We start from the raw sequence: 20706 nt of genomic DNA on the forward strand, positions 1-20706 counted from the left end.
AAAAAAAAAAGGACACTAAAACTACTGATATAAGACATTTAGTTATCTCTGTGTATAAGATAAAAACATTTTTTTGCTCAACTCAAAAAACTCCTAGAATATTTAAGGAATACATTTATCCATAGTGTTAAATTGTAACAAGTAAGCCACTTGGCCTGAAATCTGCTTGATTTAATTACTGATGATGATTTCTAGCATTTTTGTACAAGGTTGGATTCAGAGGTCTTTCAGCAACCAACATTGCAGTGAATGTAGCACAAAAAAATACTGTGTTCTTTCTTTTACCATTTAACAAAAACAAGTTTAACATTGTATTGCCAATTGTAAACAAACCACTGTCCAAGTAGGACTGACTGTTAAAAAGCAATTGTTGCCAGCAGCTGCTGAAGTATGTGCGTGTGTGTGTGTCTGTGTTTGAGGAGGTGGGGGGGCTGGGTGGAGAGCGGAGGGGGCAGCTGCCAGGACACACACCGTGGGCTTCCTACATGCCCTTATAAGGACGAATGTCTCTCAAAACCATGACCTATTAAAGACCAATCTGCCTTATCCTGATAAAGACCTGGTGATAAAGACGGAACTCTGCCAAAAAGTGCTTCGTCGACTTGAAGGCAGCTGTTGACAAAACACAGCGCCGGTTTCATCCAAAAGCTAACGTGATGTCTCTGACTTTTACTTTTTGCTCAACAATGTGAAGCAGTTATCCCTGAAAAAGAGAGTCTGCTAATCAAATACTTGAAACACTCTGTTATTTGTTCACTTTAACACAGTGTTGTACAAATGACCCAAAAGTCATATTTAAGTAAAAACAAATATATCATGTAAAATATTACTCTGGTGTAAGTGGAAGTCACCCATATGAATAGTAATTAATTAAAAAAGAAATGTTCTGACAATTTACCAGCATCAAAAGTACAAGTAAAAGTATATTATACTTGAGGAGTAACATTTTCAGTATTTGCCTCCAAAATGCAGTGGAGATGAAGTATAAAGTAGCAAAAATTGGAAATACAGAGCAGTAATGTACAAGTATGTAAAAACTGTACATACATCTAAGTACTTCCATTGCTGACATTTCCTCCCTTTTATTTTGATATGTTTGGTTGGTATAAATGTCACCAAATCATTAAGAATCATCCAATCCAGCTATTAGTGACACTAAACTACAGTTTTGAGAGCTTAACTTGACTCAAACTTTATTCGAGTATTTTAATTTCATTCTTTTATTTTTACATAGGAAACATTGGATCAGGTTATAAAATATGGTCACTTATGGCTCGGAAAAACCAATGTGGCGACGGCTGTTATGCCAAATTTGACACTTCAAAACAGTAGTACATAAAGTGGAAAATGTCACAGTGGGTTTACCCTTGTCAGACATGCATTAATAATACACAATGATCTCCTAATATAACAACATATGGACTCTTTTTTCGTTGTTGTTTAGCTGAAACTTCATGCAAATTCTCTGTTGACTATAGCGTAAAAAATATAATTACGCTATGCTCTATGTTGTTTTCTGTTTTTACATGTAATCTTATCCACTTATGTCTCATTACTCTACTTGTCTTTATTGTGAATGACAAAGTACATTTCTGAGCAACTGAGATCCCTGTAGAACTGAAACAATAAGTCAATGAATGTACTAGTAACTTAACAGAAGATTCATCAGGAACTATTTTGATAATTGATATAATTATAACTTTTCAAGCAAAACTGACAGCCAAGCTCCACTTTCTACTTCTATACTGCGAGGATTTACTGTTTTTTTTTCCACTTCATGGGAAAGTAAACTCAATATCCGATCATTGTGTCAGCTGTTTTTCACTTGACCAACCTAACAAGACACAAAAGTATTTTGCAGACTACGGTGATTCACAATAGAATCCACCCAAAACTGCATTTGGCAAAGATACAAGATGTAAAAGTAACTCAAGTCTCTGTTATATAAAAGCTCAAAATATAAATAGACAAGTAGGTTAGTAGCATCTCTCTCTGAGGTTCATTACAGCACATGGCTACAAATGGAATATTTCAATGTTGATGGTCGAAGTGGTATTTACATTCTCACCGCACTGCACGGAAGCCTGATAGGGCTCCAGCAGGGCGACGTAGGCACTGTGGGGGCAGTGCGAGGTGACGAATAAGGACCCTGAGCTCTCGCCTCGGTCTGTGGCGACAAGCAGCCACTGGCACCTGTTGACACACCATTCCCCTAAAAGGAAACACTGGAGCCAATCAGAGCTCAGAACGGCCCAGGCGATCCCAGGGATCTGTCATCTGCTGGAGGTCTGGACCCCAGCCTCAGCTCCCAACCTCCCTCCCCCTCAGCTGTCTGGCATGTTTATGGACCCCCCTTCCCTCCTCACACATGCCACGACACTGGCAAACAGTCGCAGGCAGGTCCCCTTGGACGGCTCCTTAACCAGACAACATCTCAGATATCCATTACACCCTGCAATCACCCACATCCCCAGTGCCCTGATTGAGCTTAGTCATATTAACACATCCTTTGGGATATGAAGGGCAGCTCCATAAAGTATGAGTGGGAGAAAGTTGCTGCTATATGAGGCAGAAGATGATAATGATGAAGTTGAGTGCCTCAATCTATCTGGCACATTAAATTTAAAGGGCTTATATTGATTCTTAACGTAACACATCATTCCAACATACTGTAGTTGAATAAATCTAATATAATGTACAAATCATATATATTTGTCTCAGTCGTTCATATTAAGAATGTCTTGGAGCTCATGAGTCGCTGAAACGAACCACCATCCAGGCAGCAAACCTCATAAAACTTCATACTCCTTCTTAATCTGTCCTTTGCCTTTAGTCTCCAAGACAACATCCCTCTAGTCTGGTGGTGTCCCTGACATGGGATCCACTTTACTGAACAATTTGCCAAGCAGCACTTAATTTGGGCTTGTGCGAACTCCTGAGCCCGCCCACCGGCCCCCAGCCTCAGGATGCAAGGACATATTTAAGGACGCCCTCGCACCGTCGGCCTTTGTCCCAGTGGAAACTCCAGTCTTGTGGTAACAACTTGGTGAGTCCCTTTTACAGCGTTCTTGCTTTGTTGGTGTTTGGACGGTAGGGGATCAGGGAGGATGATGGCCACAGCCACAACATGGATATATTTATTTTTTTTCCACCGTGATGATGTTTCTGTGATCAGAATTGATAACATGTTGGGGGAATGACGAGAGATGAGCATAAGAGAGAGGAAAGAAAGGAACATTGAAAAGTGGTGGTGATGAGGATTTCAGGAAGTGGGCTGCACTCTGGAGACTAGGACAGACTGAGGTTTAGGATGCAAGGATGATTGTGGTGGAGTGGCTGGCATGAACTTCTATCTTAGATAAGATACAACATAGGAAAACTTCATAAATTTAACAGACGGTGGCAAATCTTTATATTAAATAGAAAAAATGAATAAAAAAGTTTGAAAAGAACTACTAAATTCTGTTTCATGGAAATGCTCAATGTTTTATGAAGCTTAAAACTCTCGATCATCAAAGCCTAGTCTGCCTCTTCGGGCCAAGACACTCGTCCAAAAGAGATGTTTAATTCAACTTTGTTTTTTCTACACGTCTATAGCTATTTAAATGCAGGGTGGTACGCTATAGAAACTGGCCTCTGTTAAGTCATTACAATGACGTTATACTACCTTGAAATGACTATACTGAATTTGGTGTGATTAAATTAATAAATAAGATACGAAAATGTCTTCAAACTGAAGAATATTGGTCCGATGTGCATTCTTTGATTACTTTTAGGCTTTTCTAGTTAAAGGTGCACTATGTAGATTTCGGGAAGACATTTTAATCAGAAGAATAAGAGCTTGTATTTATGACTAAACAAACTAACTAATCACTCTCTCTTCATTGTCATGACTGAGTAAACATAATAAGCAAACTGACCTTAAAGGACAACACAGTTTCATAATGATTCACTTTGTTTATATGTGGCAGGCCCTGCCACCTTTTAGCTTCAAACAGTGTTCTGAGGACCGTATTTTCACCTCAGAAGAGCTTGTTTATTCAGAATTTGTATAATGACCTCATTAAAATCATAAATATCAAAATTATTAATATAGTACATAGTACAAAAGTATATAGTGCCCCTTTAACTGAGAATAAAAAGTTTAAAAAAGAATACAAATCTATTTTGGGGTATTACACTATTGAAACCACAGACTGGCCTCTCTGAAACCATTTTAAGGAAGTTGTACTAATCTGAAATTACTATACTGTCCAGAATTACAGTATTGATAATGCTGAGTTAAGTGTGATTAAATCAATGAATAAGATATGCGTTGCCTAATATGTCTGAGTCAGTCTTGTAGGACAACCTCAGAGGAAGGACAGGAGGTATACATGTTTGATTTTCCCTCTAAACGTTATGTTTGGCTCCATGCAAAAAAGCATTTCTTAGAAAGCTGCAGCAGCCATTTTACCTTAAACTCACAGATGTTGTTTTTGAAGCCTGTGTAAACAAGGGGATGCTGCCACTTGGGATGCAGACTGTGTCCAGAGATTCTGGAAGGATCCGAGCACATGGCCTGCCTCCAAACAGAGGAGTCCACTATGTGGCGACAGCTGAAGAGAGACCCAGGCGTCCGGTGCCACTTGTCAGAAGACACACCGCCTCAGCTGTTAACTGGCGCTGGCTTTACGATGAGATACAGTGGGGGGAGGCTTTGGGGGGGCGGAGGAGGGAGAGACAAGGGTCCCGAGGCCGAAAATAGACCTGTGAGAGTGAGTGTGTGGGGGGTCAAGCCATGTCCCGTTTTGGCTTTTCAGGCAGCTGTGAGACTCAGAGAGGAGATTAGGGCACTCAAAGGTGTCTTCATACTGAACATGGTGCTACATAGTTTCTCAGGTTGACTCAACAAAGTACTGTGGAAACTTAATTGAGCACATTGACAAAGAAAAACAATGAAAACAGCTCAGTGTCCTGACATCAGCAGTAATAGAAGCTCCTGATCCTGGCAAAATAGAACGTTTCTCCGAGCTAATGTTTTGCTTCCATCCCTTGTCTCATACAGAAGGCCAGCCCAAAAAAGACCAAACATGTGTGACGACGACGAGACCACCGCCCTCGTGTGCGACAACGGCTCCGGCCTGGTCAAGGCTGGGTTCGCCGGTGATGACGCTCCCCGCGCTGTCTTCCCATCCATCGTTGGACGCCCCCGTCACCAGGTACGAAAAGAGGACAAGAGTTTTGGAAAGATTTTTGTATGGTTCAGTTTCAGCGTCTGTCAGTGTTCCTACGATTCTGAGATGCCTTTGCTTCGTTCTCAGGGTGTGATGGTGGGTATGGGTCAGAAGGACAGCTATGTGGGGGACGAAGCCCAGAGCAAGAGGGGTATCCTGACTCTAAAGTACCCCATCGAGCACGGCATCATCACCAACTGGGATGACATGGAGAAGGTGAGATTGTACTTCTATATGTTGTTCTTTTGAGTCTTTTTACATATATGAAACTGAGTCCCTGACATACTCTCCCTCATTCCTCTTTCACAGATCTGGCACCACACCTTCTACAATGAGCTCCGTGTGGCCCCAGAGGAGCACCCCACCCTGCTGACTGAGGCCCCCCTCAACCCCAAGGCCAACAGAGAGAAGATGACCCAGATCATGTTTGAGACCTTCAACGTCCCCGCCATGTATGTGGCCATTCAGGCTGTTCTGTCCCTGTATGCCTCTGGTCGTACCACCGGTGAGTCTCTACCAAGGACTTAAAACTCCTTGACTGCGACATCGCAGGCAGATAAAAATGCACCCTTCACAGAACAAGTTCTGACAAACTGCTTTTTCTTGATAGGCATTGTGCTGGACTCCGGTGATGGTGTGACCCACAACGTGCCCATCTATGAGGGTTACGCTCTGCCCCACGCCATCATGCGTCTGGATCTGGCCGGTCGCGATCTGACCGACTACCTGATGAAGATCCTGACTGAGCGTGGCTACTCCTTCGTCACAACTGGTACGAAGACAAACCAAACACTATATCATTTTTAAGATGATTGATATAAAAAAAAAGGCCTGCAGGTTTTCTGGAGTTTGCCACAAATGACAAATTACAGGAGGTGGTAAAATGATTTATAATAAGTGACTCAAAATAAAATAATATTATTACAGTAAAATAATATTACAATAATGATAAAATAACATAGAAATATCCAGCTAAAGTTCGCCAATGTTGGGCAACGTTAGCCACCGTTGGCCAGGCATAGCAAACCCTAAGTTTATAAATTATAATATAGTGTGATTTATTCCTTATAAATGTAACTCTACATTTGGAAGAGTCAAGATTGGGGAAAAGTTAAGTTGAGGTATTTTTGTAGCATAATCGAGGTATTGAGCATAGGATTTCTGATGTTAGCTGATATTGCCATAATGAGCCAACTAACGTTAGCTTGCTGCTTATACTTGACCAAATTGTAATAGTTATAGTAGTAAATGGAGCAAGTGTATTATTTTGCATATATAATGTATGAATCCAACTTGTCATTATGTCTATTGATTTAAAAGTGTTAGAGTCTCACTCTGAGTTAAGCGTTAAGCTAACATCCACAAGCTAATGTCAGACTATTTGTCACGTCAAGAAGGCCTCAGCTACGCCATAAGAGTGAAAATCCCTCATTGAGTTTCTCATGAATACAAGTTTTCATTTTGAAGAGAAAGCATTATGTTAGTTTCATCTTTCAGTATAAACAGACATGGAAGATTTCAGATGATTTCATTAACATCGATATATGGATCAGAGAGATATCATAGACTAAACTGCGACATTTCCTCCTTCCAGCTGAGCGTGAGATCGTGCGTGACATCAAGGAGAAGCTGTGCTACGTTGCCCTGGACTTCGAGAATGAGATGGCCACCGCCGCCTCCTCCTCCTCCCTGGAGAAGAGCTACGAGCTGCCCGACGGTCAGGTCATCACCATCGGCAACGAGCGTTTCCGCTGCCCCGAGACCCTGTTCCAGCCTTCCTTCATCGGTGAGTCCTGAGAGCAGATACAGTTATTGTGATGGAACTCCATACAACCATGATTGTGTTTAATGTGGCTCTGAGACAGTTTATGTGACTGTACTCCATCTACTGGCTAAAGTCTGAGTTATCTCCTTTTCTAATTATCTAATGGCTGATAATTAGTATGATTCTAGCTTAACTTTGATTATAATAATGGGCATTGATTAATAACATGATTGAAATTTGTTTTATTTCTCACAAAAAATTATGTATGAGCTCTGACAAAAACAATAATTTGACAAAAAACTATTTAACTGTGTTTTTAAAAGGTACTATTTAATAAAGTATGGGAGAGGACTAGGGCTAGCGTAATCGCAGAATTCTGAGAAAAATATACTTAATTGTAACCAAAAAACAAAACACAAAAATCCCCCCCAATACTCTTTCGTAATAAAGAGATTACTATAATTATTATCATTATTATTATTTTAACACACATTTACCATCAGGCTCATAAACACTCACCTTTCTCCTCTCACCTGCTCAGGTATGGAGTCTGCTGGTATCCATGAGACTGCCTACAACAGCATCATGAAATGCGACATTGACATCCGTAAGGACCTGTACGCCAACAATGTGCTCTCCGGTGGTACCACCATGTACCCTGGTATTGCTGACCGTATGCAGAAGGAGATCACCGCTCTGGCCCCCAGCACCATGAAGATCAAGGTGAGCTCACTGACTGGTTACACCCAGTGAACAGGAAGTGTTTTCAGAAAAACAATCCTCTTACCAATCCGTACCTCTGCCTCTCCCCTTCAGATCATCGCTCCCCCTGAGAGGAAATACTCCGTCTGGATCGGTGGCTCCATCCTGGCCTCCCTGTCCACCTTCCAGCAGATGTGGATCAGCAAGCAGGAGTACGATGAGGCTGGCCCCTCCATCGTCCACAGGAAGTGCTTCTAAACCTCCAACCATCACCAAAACCCCCCACACCAACTGCACCAGCCCTCCTTCCATATCTATATTTCTACTGTTCCTTTTGCTGTATATACATGTACTGTTGTAATAAAAATAGTTTCTTTTAACAGTAACAATCTGGAGTCTTGGTGTTTTAATATATTCTAGCATGTAGTTTTTTGAAAAGCATGATTTATTTTATTAAATTGGTCGCCTAAATCAGGGCGCTGAGTTGATCCGTTGATAATACGTCTTTCTCTTTTTATATAAACCTTAAATGTGCCAGAAAACTTTACTTTAATGAAATCATACAGTAAACTGAAGGCCTCAAGACACAATTTAGATTTTATTTTGATCTTCAGACCATGTTAGATTAAAAAACAGTTTTATTTCCCACTTAACAAAAGGAATAAAAGATATAATCATTTCCTCTTTCAAAGAGAGTAAATAACTTCCATGAATGGCATACCATCAAGTGAATTCAGAATCTGCTGTATTGGCCAAGTATGTGTCAATATACAAGGAATTTGTCTTTGGTTGCTCTCAGTGTACTATACTAAATAGACTAGCTGCATTTACATGGACAGTATTTCTTCAATCTGATAAAATCATTCTAAATTATCATTCTTAAAAGTCCATTTTTCATTTTTAGCTTTATGACAATGCATTGTCTGGTTAATGTGAGAAGGTTTTTAAATTAAGGAGTAAAACACTTACTTACTCCTTCAGTTTATAACCAAAATTTGAGGTTATGTGTTCTTTAATGGACAGGGAAGGTATGAAACCCAACCTTGCACATACATAAAGTTATACAATGGATATAAGTGTGTACAGGTACCTTAAATGTCTACTAAATGTATTTAGTTTCTTTCTACCACTGTCCATCACCACCTGAAGCTGAAGTGACAGTTTCAAGTTGAAAGCTCATATCTACCACCTTCCTCGTGAGCCCTGAACACAGCACTTCAGGCCTCACTTCCTTGTCACCTGTGCCACAGGTGATATGGATGAGCATAATGAAGCCAGCCCCTTTCAATCACCAGTGGTTTTACCAAGAGACTGACAGAGATCATGGTTAAACTGTTTTGACAAGTCTCTAAGTGATATTTGAATCATGAAAGTCACAGACAGTAATGTGATCCGGTTTCACCTTCAAGTTCTTCATGGGATAACAGTGAGGAGCTTTGAGAAGAAGAAGGAGAGACTGTTTATCGGCGGGGCGAAGATCTTTGGTGTTCCTCTGGAGAATTTACCCCGGAGATACATCCCTGAGTTTGGACTGGTGCCGTGGTGAGTAGGACGTTTGTGATATCGCCCAGGAGCACAACAGCTCATAGATTAATGCTTTTTTTTTTTTTTTTTTTTAACATGTTGTGTCTCAGCTTTTTGGTGGAAGCTTGTTCGTTTCTTCTGGAGCGCATTGCGACTGTTGGCCTGTTCAGAAAACCAGGGTCTCTCCCTCGCATAAAGACCCTCAGGGTGAGATTTCATTCATGCTGTTTTGTCCTGAAGAAATGGTGCCAACTGTTGGATAATTTTACACTCTCTGTGTCTGTTCCAGGCCAAACTGAATAAAGGAGACGGGTGTCTGTCCACAGCCCTCCCCTACGACTTGGCCACTCTGATCAAACAGTTCTGCAGGGAGCTGCCAGAGTCTTTGTTCCCCTCGGAGCTCCATGCCGCTCTGCTCAAAGCTCAGGCGCTGCCCGACCTGGAGGACAGGACGTCAGCCCTCCAGCTGCTGTCCTGTTTGCTGCCTGCAAGGAGCTCCTCCAGTCTGCACTACCTGTTCAACTTCCTCTCCAAAGTCTCCCACAGGTTTGGAAAGAAACACATGTAGACAGAGAGCGTTTCTTTCTTTACAGCTTTCAGAAAGGGGATGTTACAAATCGTAGTCTTGCTGTTATCATGTGTTTTTTTTGGCCTTCATTCTCTTTGATGCTGTCAGATGCACCGAAAACTTGATGACCAGCACGAACCTCGCCACAGTCTTCGTCCCGTGTCTTTTACCTCCTCCCAACAAGACAGAGATGTCTGAAGGGCGACTTGAACTGAGGGTCCTGGTCCTTCATACCTTCATTGAAAATCCTCACATATTTGGTGAGAAGCTAATCCTCTCGTTGTGACACTGTACCTTCAATTAAGGGTATTGAACGTTCAGGTGTTGGTTGCCAGGTGTGATTCCTAAGGCGGTAATGGACAGTATGGAGTTTCTGATGAATTTTCCTCTCCTGAAAGACGCAAAGAGAGGACATAAAAAGAGACACAGTTTCAAAGGTAAAACTATAATGAAGCTGAAGTTTTCTCAACTTAAACCCTCTTGTGTGCCTTTTTTTTTATTTTCATTTTATTTTTTTTTTATATTTAAAGGGTTGCATTCAGTGAAGACGGTCCCCTTGAATCAAGGGAGGTCAAAGGTCAAACCTGCAGTCTCAGAGGTGGAGAAAGTGTCCACCTCAGGAGGCAGAAAACCACTAAGGAGGAGCCTCGGTCTGGATTCTTTCCCCGGTGTTCTGCTGTTTAGGACTTGTTTTGCAGGTAAACACAATACAAAGAAAAATGTTCTGCAATTGACGGGAATTCATTGAGAATGTAATGACATTAAAATCATTTACAGAACGTGGTGACAAACCTGCAGGGACTTTGTTGGATAGTCCCAGACCCACTCGCAAAGACTCATGCAAGGCCCCACAAGAGAAACAGAAAAGGTAAAAACAGAAAGATGTGAAAAATGTATAATGCAGATAAGCGGCACTCCAGAAGGCACTTTATCATGTTTTCTCTAGCGTAGGGGCATCCAAGAGAAAATGTGAGCAGAAAAAATCAACAAATGTTGCACTGTACAAGTAATCAAAAACTATTTGTATAATTGAGAGTGACCTCATAACACAAAACATTTTTCTCCACTATTTTGATCCCTTTTTTTTTTTTTAATTCTATCTTTATCTTTATCTTTATTCTATCTCTATTTTTTTAGAGATCTGCATTTGACTCATTTCCCGAGGTTCACCAGAAGTTTGGATGCAGGCAGTTCTCCTGTGCTCACTGGTGTTGGGAAACTGAGGCTCACACCGTGGGGAAGACGCACATCACTATAACGTGTTGAATATTAAATGCTCATGTGGGTCACCCCATATTTCTGTAGCATTCAGACTATAATCTCTGACAGTCCAGTTTGTATTTAAAAGGTGACTGAGGGTGGTTTAGGGTTTTCAGTCGGATGACAAAAGTTATGTTTTAACCTTCTAGATTTTAATGAATTTATGTAATTTATTTCACAACAAGACTGTTGTTTCAAGTGAATAAATGGTTTTGAATTTTTTTCAACATTTCTTCCCCTCGTGTCTTTTACTGAGTGGTTGTGGTGCAATGAGGCACTTCAGTTATCTTTGATTCAAGCGAACAATCAAAACTACTTTATTTTATTAGTTAGAATAGATTAAAAAGCCTTTATTGCCGCTGAATACCACAAAATTAGAAGCATTAGTCATGATCAGTGACAGACAGTATAAAACTCACAACAAACAAAAAACAAAACAAATATGGTAGAATACAAAAAATAGAAGTCTAGAATGGAGTTCTAATTCTTTTTATGTTAGATTAAACTTATTGAATTAGTGAGACTATTGAGGTCTATGAAAGCAAAAAAAAAAAGTTATACAATTGATGTTAACCCAGAAATGACCACAAAGCTAAGAAAAGAGAATTATAATATAAATGACATAATGGGCAGCGTATTACATCACCACCAGAGGTCACAAGTGACCCAATAAAGCCTCTAAACATTACAGTCAAGATGAAAGTGGTAATATACAGAGGATAAACAGGAATACATATACACAAAGTATTTACACAAGTTGGATTAAAAAAGGACAGAAACTTGACAGTTTGTGCTCAGATGTGTCTTAAATTGACCCTGGGTACATCAGCAGCATACAAAAGTCAAATACTTCATCACAATAACCATCTACTGAAGATGAAAGCGAGAAAAGATCTTTTTTTCTCAGAAATATAAACTGTTTTGATGGTCTTCATTATGATTTCAGCTGCTGCGCAGCACTAATAATTGGCACAATGTAACAGCCAATGAGAGGGGGGATTTTTGGTATCCTAGCAACTGCATCTGAGCCGTGAAGTGAGGCGGATCACATCCTTCAAGGTTGCGAAATGGGCAGCGGTGATGGAAACGGAAGTAAGGTGTTTATCCTTCAGAATAAAATGAAAGCAGAGGCTAAACGTTTAGGACAGTTATGTAAGAAAGCAAGGAAATCAGAAATCATGCTGAATTGGTTGAATTGGTTACAATACGTTTTCGCAAAATTTGCCAAGAAACAGGTTCTGAAATCACTTTTCGATCGTATTTTTGAGGCACAACTCTTATTTTGGAGACAGGAAATGTGTGTTGTATGCTAGCTAGCTTGACACAGGTCTCGCGCAGAAGGCAGGACACGGTAAGAAAATCAGCTCAGTTATTATTTTTCCAGATAATTTGTGATGTTTTCTCGCGTTAAAATAACAAATGTAGGTCTCTAAATCTAAAACATGTAAGTAGATACAGTTTGTTTTTATTATGAATGACGATGCTTTGCTGTTTCGTGGACATATGCTGGCTATAAATAGACTATTTACATCTACCCTGTGTTTACAGTGTGAGTGGCGCACCTCGGCTTTATTCAAATGACACAATGTAATTTAATGTCTCTGTTAACTATTTAAACATATAAAAGCGGAAAATCCTCTGAAATAATTTCCGTTATATCATATGTCCTTTTTAAAAAAATATATAATTAGCCTTTGGCGTGTCTGAAATGAACACGCAGCTGTGTTTGCACATTATAACACGCCCGAACCATCTTTTGTCCAGTGGAACCTGTTGTGACCGTGTGTTTTCCCCCATGTAGACGACAGAAATGGGTTCGGCTGTGCGGTTATCGTTGTTCGGCCTCCTCCTGTGCCTGCAGCTCGGCAGGGCTCCGGCCCGCAGCCCCCGCACGGCGGACCAGGTGTCTGAGGCCGACATCCAGCGCCTCCTGCACGGCGTCATGGAGCAGCTGGGCATCGCCCGGCCCAGGGTGGAGTATCCCGCACACCAGGCCACCAACATTGTCGGGCCTCAGAGCATACAGGGTATGTTGGGTGTATTTGTCACTGTAATGAAGTAAGTCGCATTTTAAGCGACGAACCACGTGACATAGAAATAGTGAATGTGACCCCCTGGTTTAGATACATTTCATATCAATGTTTCTAATATTTCACAAGTCCTCATCATAGTATTGGTTTATTTTTTTTAACAGGTTCATTTTTTCGATTTATTATATTGTCTAAAAAATAATCTTCAAACCTTCCTACTGCTTGTCTTATGTGACCAGCAGTCTGGAACTCAAAGATCTTCCATTTACTGTCATACATCATAAAAAAAGTGATGTAATTTTTTAAGTTTGTTTGCTTGAACCACAATATTTTGGGCAGTTTTGCTTGGAAAAGGAGTGAAATGATTAATTGAAGAGGAAAAGCAGATTCCCAGGTTTCAAAACAGAAAAGAAAAAGAACTAGTACGTTGTGACGTATGAGATATCTTCAGTATGACATTTCCAACAGTGTAAATACTGAAATGATGCGTATGTCTTTGTATTATGAAGCTTTTTCTCACTTGTGTTGCTGATCTATTTAATTAGCTTGTTTTATCAGACTAAAAACATCTAATCCTGGAGCCTGACAAGCTGAAAAAACACAGAGTTGTTGATTGGCAAAAAAATGATTAACAATTATTACATTTGCAAAATAGTTGCAGATTCATTAATGGTTTATTTAGGCCCATTCAAATATGTTACGCCAGTAATATCTTTGAGAATTTCTCTGGACAGAGATAATGCAATGTAATGTAAATTTGTCTCAGGTGAGGTTTCATCCTGTTCGGAAACAATTAATATGATTAATTTGTATGTAATTGTAGTGCTTGCTTTTCTCCACTAGGTGGTGCTCATGAAGGGCTGCAGCACCTCGGCCCTTTTGGCAACATCCCCAACATTGTGGCCGAGCTGACAGGCGACAACGTTCCCAAAGACTTCAGTGATGACCACGGATACCCAGACCCTCCAAACCCCTGTCCTCTGGGAAAGACCGGTAGAAACTCTTGTTCTTAGCACATTATTTACTATCATCACAATGTCCCAGAAGATCTTATTGCTGCCACAGAGCCGATTCTTTCTTTTCTTTGCTGTATTTATTTGCATCGTGCTTTTTTCATTGAAATGAATTTCTGAAAAACAAGATGATCTGAATCAGTAAATCAACCATTTTTTTCATTGCTGCTGGTGTGTCTTTACGTTCACAGCAGCAGACGGATGTTTGGAAAACGTCCCGGACACAGCCGAGTTCAGCAGAGAGTTTCAGAAACACCAGCACCTATTTGACCCGGAGCATGATTACCCAGCGCTGGCCAAGTGGGTGAGTACAGAGCAGGCCTGGAACAAATTATTTGTTTTATCACAGATCAATCAAACGGTGAAAATGCTGCTTACAATTCCCAGAGCTTTTGTTTTGTCCAAGCAAAAGTCCAAAACCCACAGATATTCAAACTACTATGCTGTAAACCATAGAAAAGCAGCTAATCCTCACATGTTAACCAAAAAGTGAAGGTGCAAACCAAGTGTTTAGAGATGTCTTTGAAAAGAAAAAGACATTTTATAATAGTCAGTGCTCTGATGTGGGGTTAAGTGGAGCAGTATGATAACAGATTACTCTAGTTCCAGTATCTCTCATCTTTCCCTCTGCACGTTGGGAACACGCATCCCAGCAGTCACAGCTTTGGCTTCTCGTGTTGGCAAAAGCTTACAGACAAAATGAAGACAAGACTTTTACCATTTACAAGATCAAACAAAACTTGTATCTTGGTTGGTCTGGCTTGAAGAAAATCGCCCCAAACGACATTCAGACAGTTTGTTGACTGTAATTTAAGGAACAAAGGGACTGGCTGTAAAGCAAAGGATATGTGATTTAATGTCTGAAAACTGTTTTTTTTTTCTGTGTTTCCTTTTAGAACAAGGAGCTTTTGTACCAAAAGCTTAAGGGAGGACCAAAAAGAAGAAAAAGGGTAGAGTATTTGTTTTATTTTTGTCTTTCTTTGTGGTATTATGTCTCAGAAACCACAACACCAGCCCTGAAATGTACCCCTGAAGGGAGGAATGTACTCTTAAACTCATTCTTTAGATGTGAACATGAATCTCACTTTTGAACTTTGGTGGGATGAACTTGACTTATTTTTATTCAGATGTTGTTCTGCGTGGTCAGACATGCTCACGCTGTGTATATTGATATTTTCCTCCGACTCCCTGCAGAGTGTCAACCCCTATCTGATGGGCCAGAGGCTGGACAACGTTGTCGCCAAAAAATCTGTTCCTCACTTCTCTGAGGAAGAGGAGGAGGAGGCACCGACCATCCCTGCTGCCAGCAAAACCACAGCTTAAACTCCTGCACTGGCAACACTCACTGTAATATTGAAGCCTACACTTTAAGATACAAGTTTTTAACGCTACATATTTCAGCATTTTGGTAAACAAGCACTGTAACTGTAATGGAAAGTATCGTTGTGCTTTTATGGTTATAAAGCAATTAAACCAGCAAGTATTTTTATAACTCATTATAGACATGGACATCACATTGAGTTTTAATTGTTATCATGCATTATGAGTGTTTATGAAGGCTTATAACTATAGGTGCACTATAAGGGTGCTTATACTGCATCATAGACACAGGAGTCCTAATGTTTGTCAACAAGATTATTGTTATAAGCACTCCGCAACATTCCTAATGCTTTATAGTGATAGGTGCATTTTAAGTATATAATGAGTTGTGATAATTGCAATAAAGCATCATAAATGTTTGAGTTTTTATAACCACAGGTGCATCATAATGCATTATAAGTATGTTTATAATGCATTATAGACATTAGTGTCATAATTTGTTGTGATTATACTCATAAATTATTATTAATGGTGAGTGAGTGCTCATAAACATGACTGTTTTATTGCTATGGGCGCATTATAACACATTATATTATGTTTAGAATGCATTATAGAAAAAGTCTCCAAAGAAAGTGTTGCCAGCATTTTTTGTTGTGCTTTTTTAATGTATTATAGAGATGTTAACCGGGCAAGATATTATCCCCCTATCAATTGCAATGTGCAGAGTTACCTTCATAGTAAGACAAATACCCATTAATGTGAGAGAAAACTCAAAATCAAGGCTATTTATAGGGGAAAAGTGATTCACTGTTAACTTACACCAAACAGTTTGAAGACATGTAGCACAGTAACATCACCTGCGATTCAGCCATTCAACCCCAAACTGCTTGAATACAATGTGTTAAAACACTTGCCTGTCATTGCACAGTATATCTCCAACTGTATTATAGTAAGAAGTTGTATAGAGATATTTTGATTCAAAGGAATGTTGAATCAGAACGTTATTATTGCCATGACTGTACAGATCTACTCGCTCTGAAGTTTAGTTTTTGTATGTCTTGATATAACCAGTTAATCACCTCTGTGTCTTTGAAGATTCAATACAGATCATATTCTCAAGAGTTCATTTCAAATGTGTCGTAGCTTTGCGTTGTCATGTAAGGGGTGACTGTCAACTGTTTCACTGTGGCATGGCAAATATTGTTAATCATATTCTGGTGAGTGTCTACTCACGTCTCCACAGGCAGCGCTCAATCCGTCCTGGGTCACTTCGTCTTGACAAAAACGCTTGTCTTGTGTTTTTCTTCTGTTGAGTTAAATAAACGATTTCTCTGCATTGACAAAGTTTTGAAGTTGAGTTGTTTCTCCTCTTCAGCCAGACAAAGTTTTTTTGGGGAGGGGGGGCGTGTTTTGCTGACGGTCTGAAGCTCAAGACAGTTTAGAAAAGCCCTCAGTGTGTCATTCATAACGCCACTGCAGAGGAGGAAGGAACAGAAGAAGGAGCAGTCTGACTTGACAGCGATTTCTCGTGAGGAAATTAAACAAACAACAGGTAAATCGATCTAAGAACTGCGGCTGTTCAACTCTTGGAATGTCATGTGTTTGGCGCGTAATGCGTGCGTAAACGCTGTGCGTAAAATCCTCTCCATTGCTGACCGACTTCTGCCTTTTTTTCCGACTCTAGCTTCAGCGATGAAGACACCGTCGGTGCTGATCTCCACAGCAGTTCTGGCGCTGCTGCTCAGCTCGCCGAGGAGTACGGACGCTGACACCTTTCAAGGCGCTATCCCTCACCCGAACAAGTACGACCCACAGGAACCGGATAGATGCCAACAACCAGCCATCGGTGGACTAATTTCCCGCGGAGCAGGGCCCGTGACCTCCACCGACGAGGTGCTGGAGTCCAGCCAGGAGGCGCTGCACGTCACGGAGCGTCGCTACCTGCGGCTGGACTGGTGCAAGACGCAGCCGCTGAAGCAGACCATCCGCGAGGAGGGCTGCCTGAGCCGCACCATCATCAACCGCTTCTGCTACGGACAGTGCAACTCCTTCTACATCCCGAGGCACAACTACCAGGACGGGGACGTCTTTCAGTCCTGCTCTGCGTGCAAACCCAAAACCTTCAGCACCGTCACGTACACCCTCTTCTGCCCGGGTCAGACGCCCAGCACCAGGAAGAAACGGATCCAGCGCGTAAAGCTGTGCCGCTGCACGACCATAGATACGGACTAGACGCGCCGAGGCCGATCAAATCCTTTCCCTTTGGAGGAAAGGTGCAGAAATCAAATAAAAAAGGAGAGTGTGTTGCTAAAAGGACACGTGGAAATAAAGAGGGAAGGTGAGGATGTTACCTTAGCCTTTTTTTAAAAACAAAACAAAACATTATAATGGAGAGAAAATGGCAGCATTGATCCCTCTGAGATGTCCAGATGTCTTGTAAATTATTAGCCATTGCTTCTACAAAGTCAGCTTCTATGTTCTTCTATGTCAGAAGACAGGCTGGTGTGTAACAATTTATAATGTCAGACCCCTCAGAAAGTGTGTAAGGATGCAGATGGATGTATTGTTTCCACTGTGTGGGATGTGAAGCTGAAGGTTTTCAATGATATAGACATTTCTTTTTACAACCTGCACTGCTAAATGCCACTTCATTTGACGACTCTGTGTATAATATGTGTGTCATGTGTTGTAAATAAAACAGTTTCCAAGCTACCAGATCACATTTTTTTTTTTTTCTAATCAGCGACTTTAATTGTGGAAAAAGTATTGAAAAGATTACATGTCAGAAAATCAACGCAGAAATGTCAGAATCTATACACAGTCCGAGCTATAAATGATGTCTACATATTGCACAAAAGATCTTCTTTAATCTCTTCAATTAAAATACATCGTTAAGGAGCAAGGTATGTTACATAAAGCTGTCAGTTGAAGCAGGGAGTATTGGTTTGGTATCGCGGTCCACATCCAATCGGGTCCAGCTCGTATCATTTTGGGACTGTAGCATCGTTACACCTCCCGGGTGTCTTAAGAAGACGACATGTTGACTTCTTTCTGGCGCAGTCGCTCTTTCTGTTGGGGGCAAATTATGATTGGACTCGTAAATAGAGTTGAAACTTCAATCAGAGCAGCAGGGCAGACTTTTCGAATGCGCATGCTGTCATCTGCATCGCTGCCAGTTCAAGACCAGGTTCAGGAAATGTCAGTTTTTACAGAAAGAGGCACGTACGCAGAGGGAAATCTCTTGACCTCTTTTAGTTTAGCGACTCAACTGAATCAACCCTGACTCACCAGACTGTTCGGGTTGATCCGCTTGGTCTCCACCTTCTTGTCTGCTGTGATCCTCTTCACTGACAGCTGAGCCTCTTTTAATCTGAAAAAACAAACAAACCCCAAAACAAAAAAACATTGGGTCAAGTTCATTGGTTTGATTGGTTTAATAAAACTTTGGCACATGTACGGAAAAAAAAGTTAGTTCTTAGTTAGTTCTAGTTTTTTAATCTTAAACCATTAATTAGTAGCAGATTTTTTTGTCAACATTTATAGAATTTAACACAAATGAATAAATAAAGTCAGTGTCAATAAAAGTTATGCTGTTCTTCAGACACTGACTGGGCTTTTTCAACAGCATTGGTTGATTTCTGGCATTTAATAAATACACAGATCAGCCAAAGCACAGACATTACACCATCTTTGTGGAAGTAATGACATGTTGACTCTTAAAACTCTTACAGTTAGGCTTGAGTAAGCCACATTTTCTTTTTTTTTCTGAACTGAAGCGTTTGCTGGACAGCAGTGGTGGTTCTGGAGATGTACGTGCAGAGGGCTGTCTGATACCTGTCTTTGGAGATGCTCTTGTTCTCCCTCTTCCATCTGGCCTTGAAGTCCGAACAAAACTCAAACCAGACCATGAAGAGATAATCAGGGGTCACCTCCTTCTCTCCCGTCTTGGGCTTCAGTCCAAAGTACAGAGCCAAATCCTGAAAGCTAAACACAAGCATAAAAAGAGGAGATTAAAAACACAAACAAAAAAAAATAAACAAGCTGGAGGATTTAATCTGCTAAGGCGCCATGTTAGTTCTTCTTCTTCCACCAGCAGTTTGTTTGCAGTTGTTGTTGTCTGACTTACGTAGTGGTTTAGCCAACTTGTTACGTCGGCCATTTTTTTTATTGTAAGTCTGTGTATACGAAAATATTGACAAGCATAGTACCATGCAAGAAGTGCTATCTTACACTGCTAGCTTACAATTATACTAGCTGTCTGAAGCTAATGTATAGCCCGCGGGTAATATAATACTGCTTTCTCACCAAAATTAGCTGGTCAACACATTTTGTTTAAACACAGGCCATTTGCTAAAACTCGCATATTAATCCCATTCCCCAAAATGTTATAGACAGCACCCCAAATTCAATTCTTATTTACACGCCACCAGCTGATGTTGACAAAGCGTCATCACTTCGCATGGCAGAATTTAGCGTGTTCACCCAGGTCTTACGTTTCGATCAAAGCCAAGCCGAGCCAAGGTGATAGAAACCCGGGTCTACTACAGAGTCTATTGACCCGGATGTAAATGCCCATTCCCATTGCACACAAAAGCCAGATCTTAACAGGTGGGATATTTGATCAGTAAAAAAGGGATATAACTTTACATTTAAAGCCCCCCTCTGGATGAAATCCAATATTTTCTCAGTCTTCCCCTGACAATGTTGATATGCAACACTTTTTGCCAAATGTTTTTTGCCAAATAACCACATTTTTTGCTCTTTGTCACTAAGTTTAAGCTGTTGCTAATATGAAATATGATCATAGTAGAATCTGGAAGTCATACGTCATTCCACAGTAGGGTTTTATATAAGCAGCGTGGTAGCTATAGATAGCTCTGTTGACTGTGTTCAGAGCAGACCGGTGTTAGCGACCGGAGCAGAGGGTAAAGTTTAACAGTAGAGTTGTCTTGTGGCTGTAAATGTGCGGGACAGGTTACAGCTTGACCAACACACAAGCCCCTCGACGCACAACAAAAGCTTCTGTTTGAGTGACAGCTAACACTATCCCCGCTAATAGCCGTGCTGCTTGCCCATGCTAATATCGATGCTATCGCTAATCCCCACCAGTGATGTTGATCTTGCTAGGAACAGCAGTCTGGTTGTGATGGTAATAACTACATATGACTATTACCCACAAGCCCATTCTTTGTTTGGGAAAGAATGTCGACTGTTCGGCAGGAAGAAACCCTGACTGGAAGCGGGCTATTTCACGTGGTGGCCATTTTCCTGTTTCCCCTTGCGCTGGTTTGTCAGTTCTGAACATGCT

The 20706-nt window shown here is 40.8% G+C and overlaps 5 protein-coding genes across 8 annotated transcripts in view; 4 read left to right on the forward strand and 1 right to left on the reverse strand.

Annotated features, from left to right (window-relative positions):
* Window positions 1-2896: 2896 nt before the first annotated feature.
* Window positions 2897-20520, forward strand: actc1a (actin alpha cardiac muscle 1a). Of its 2 annotated transcripts, XM_030405175.1 has the most exons (9): window positions 2897-3046; window positions 5048-5201; window positions 5304-5432; window positions 5526-5721; window positions 5827-5988; window positions 6811-7002; window positions 7523-7704; window positions 15556-15558; window positions 20508-20520. In XM_030405175.1, the coding sequence occupies exons 2-9, from the start codon at window positions 5073-5075 to the stop codon at window positions 20508-20510; spliced, it is 996 nt and encodes a 331-aa protein (XP_030261035.1). In that variant the 5' UTR covers window positions 2897-3046; window positions 5048-5072; the 3' UTR covers window positions 20511-20520. The 2 variants fall into 2 exon arrangements, with proteins under 2 accessions (XP_030261035.1, XP_030261034.1); XM_030405174.1 differs by lacking the exons at window positions 15556-15558; window positions 20508-20520 and adding an exon at window positions 7798-7961 and having other exon boundaries at window positions 2898-3046.
* On the forward strand, window positions 9004-11264 carry LOC115573993 (rho GTPase-activating protein 11A). The gene is made up of 8 exons (XM_030405173.1): window positions 9004-9225; window positions 9318-9414; window positions 9497-9753; window positions 9884-10035; window positions 10111-10212; window positions 10306-10473; window positions 10553-10643; window positions 10913-11264. The coding sequence occupies exons 1-8, from the start codon at window positions 9050-9052 to the stop codon at window positions 11031-11033; spliced, it is 1164 nt and encodes a 387-aa protein (XP_030261033.1). The 5' UTR covers window positions 9004-9049; the 3' UTR covers window positions 11034-11264.
* scg5 (secretogranin V) lies at window positions 12332-16742 on the forward strand. 2 transcript variants are annotated; one of them, XM_030405176.1, is made up of 6 exons: window positions 12332-12386; window positions 12837-13062; window positions 13909-14058; window positions 14270-14382; window positions 14975-15028; window positions 15273-16742. In XM_030405176.1, the coding sequence occupies exons 1-6, from the start codon at window positions 12342-12344 to the stop codon at window positions 15399-15401; spliced, it is 717 nt and encodes a 238-aa protein (XP_030261036.1). In that variant the 5' UTR covers window positions 12332-12341; the 3' UTR covers window positions 15402-16742. The 2 variants fall into 2 exon arrangements, with proteins under 2 accessions (XP_030261036.1, XP_030261037.1); XM_030405177.1 differs by lacking the exon at window positions 12332-12386 and adding an exon at window positions 12392-12479.
* grem1a (gremlin 1a, DAN family BMP antagonist) lies at window positions 16868-18115 on the forward strand. The gene is made up of 2 exons (XM_030405179.1): window positions 16868-16950; window positions 17083-18115. The coding sequence occupies exon 2, from the start codon at window positions 17091-17093 to the stop codon at window positions 17628-17630; it is 540 nt and encodes a 179-aa protein (XP_030261039.1). The 5' UTR covers window positions 16868-16950; window positions 17083-17090; the 3' UTR covers window positions 17631-18115.
* Window positions 18116-20706, reverse strand: part of fmn1 (formin 1) — a 30728-nt gene continuing 28137 nt past the window's right edge. For both annotated transcript variants that reach the window (XM_030405171.1, XM_030405172.1), the window contains 3 exons: window positions 19233-19382; window positions 18687-18768; window positions 18116-18467 (listed from right to left, as the gene is read on the reverse strand). In XM_030405171.1, the coding sequence (XP_030261031.1) occupies window positions 18423-18467; window positions 18687-18768; window positions 19233-19382 (277 nt within the window). In that variant the 3' untranslated portion in view covers window positions 18116-18422. The remainder of the gene's footprint in view (window positions 18468-18686; window positions 18769-19232; window positions 19383-20706) is intronic.

The sequence above is a fragment of the Sparus aurata genome, chromosome 22, assembly GCF_900880675.1.
Source record: "Sparus aurata chromosome 22, fSpaAur1.1, whole genome shotgun sequence".
NCBI lineage: Eukaryota > Metazoa > Chordata > Actinopteri > Spariformes > Sparidae > Sparus > Sparus aurata.

What these genes read in the sequence shown, in the direction of transcription:
- grem1a (XM_030405179.1), top strand. Translation starts at nt 17,091, where the DNA reads ATGAAGACACCGTCGGTGCTGATCTCCACAGCAGTTCTGGCGCTGCTG.
- actc1a (XM_030405174.1), top strand. Translation starts at nt 5,073, where the DNA reads ATGTGTGACGACGACGAGACCACCGCCCTCGTGTGCGACAACGGCTCC. An exon ending in ACTGGGATGACATGGAGAAG is followed by an intron (nt 5,433 to 5,525) that starts GTGAGATTGTAC and finishes CCTCTTTCACAG; the next exon opens with ATCTGGCACCACACCTTCTA. An exon ending in TGCCTCTGGTCGTACCACCG is followed by an intron (nt 5,722 to 5,826) that starts GTGAGTCTCTAC and finishes TTTTCTTGATAG; the next exon opens with GCATTGTGCTGGACTCCGGT.
- scg5 (XM_030405176.1), top strand. Translation starts at nt 12,342, where the DNA reads ATGCTAGCTAGCTTGACACAGGTCTCGCGCAGAAGGCAGGACACG. An exon ending in CGCGCAGAAGGCAGGACACG is followed by an intron (nt 12,387 to 12,836) that starts GTAAGAAAATCA and finishes TCCCCCATGTAG; the next exon opens with ACGACAGAAATGGGTTCGGC. An exon ending in ACCCAGCGCTGGCCAAGTGG is followed by an intron (nt 14,383 to 14,974) that starts GTGAGTACAGAG and finishes GTTTCCTTTTAG; the next exon opens with AACAAGGAGCTTTTGTACCA.
- LOC115573993 (XM_030405173.1), top strand. Translation starts at nt 9,050, where the DNA reads ATGAAAGTCACAGACAGTAATGTGATCCGGTTTCACCTTCAAGTTCTT. An exon ending in CTCTCCAAAGTCTCCCACAG is followed by an intron (nt 9,754 to 9,883) that starts GTTTGGAAAGAA and finishes TGATGCTGTCAG; the next exon opens with ATGCACCGAAAACTTGATGA. An exon ending in AAAGAGACACAGTTTCAAAG is followed by an intron (nt 10,213 to 10,305) that starts GTAAAACTATAA and finishes TTATATTTAAAG; the next exon opens with GGTTGCATTCAGTGAAGACG.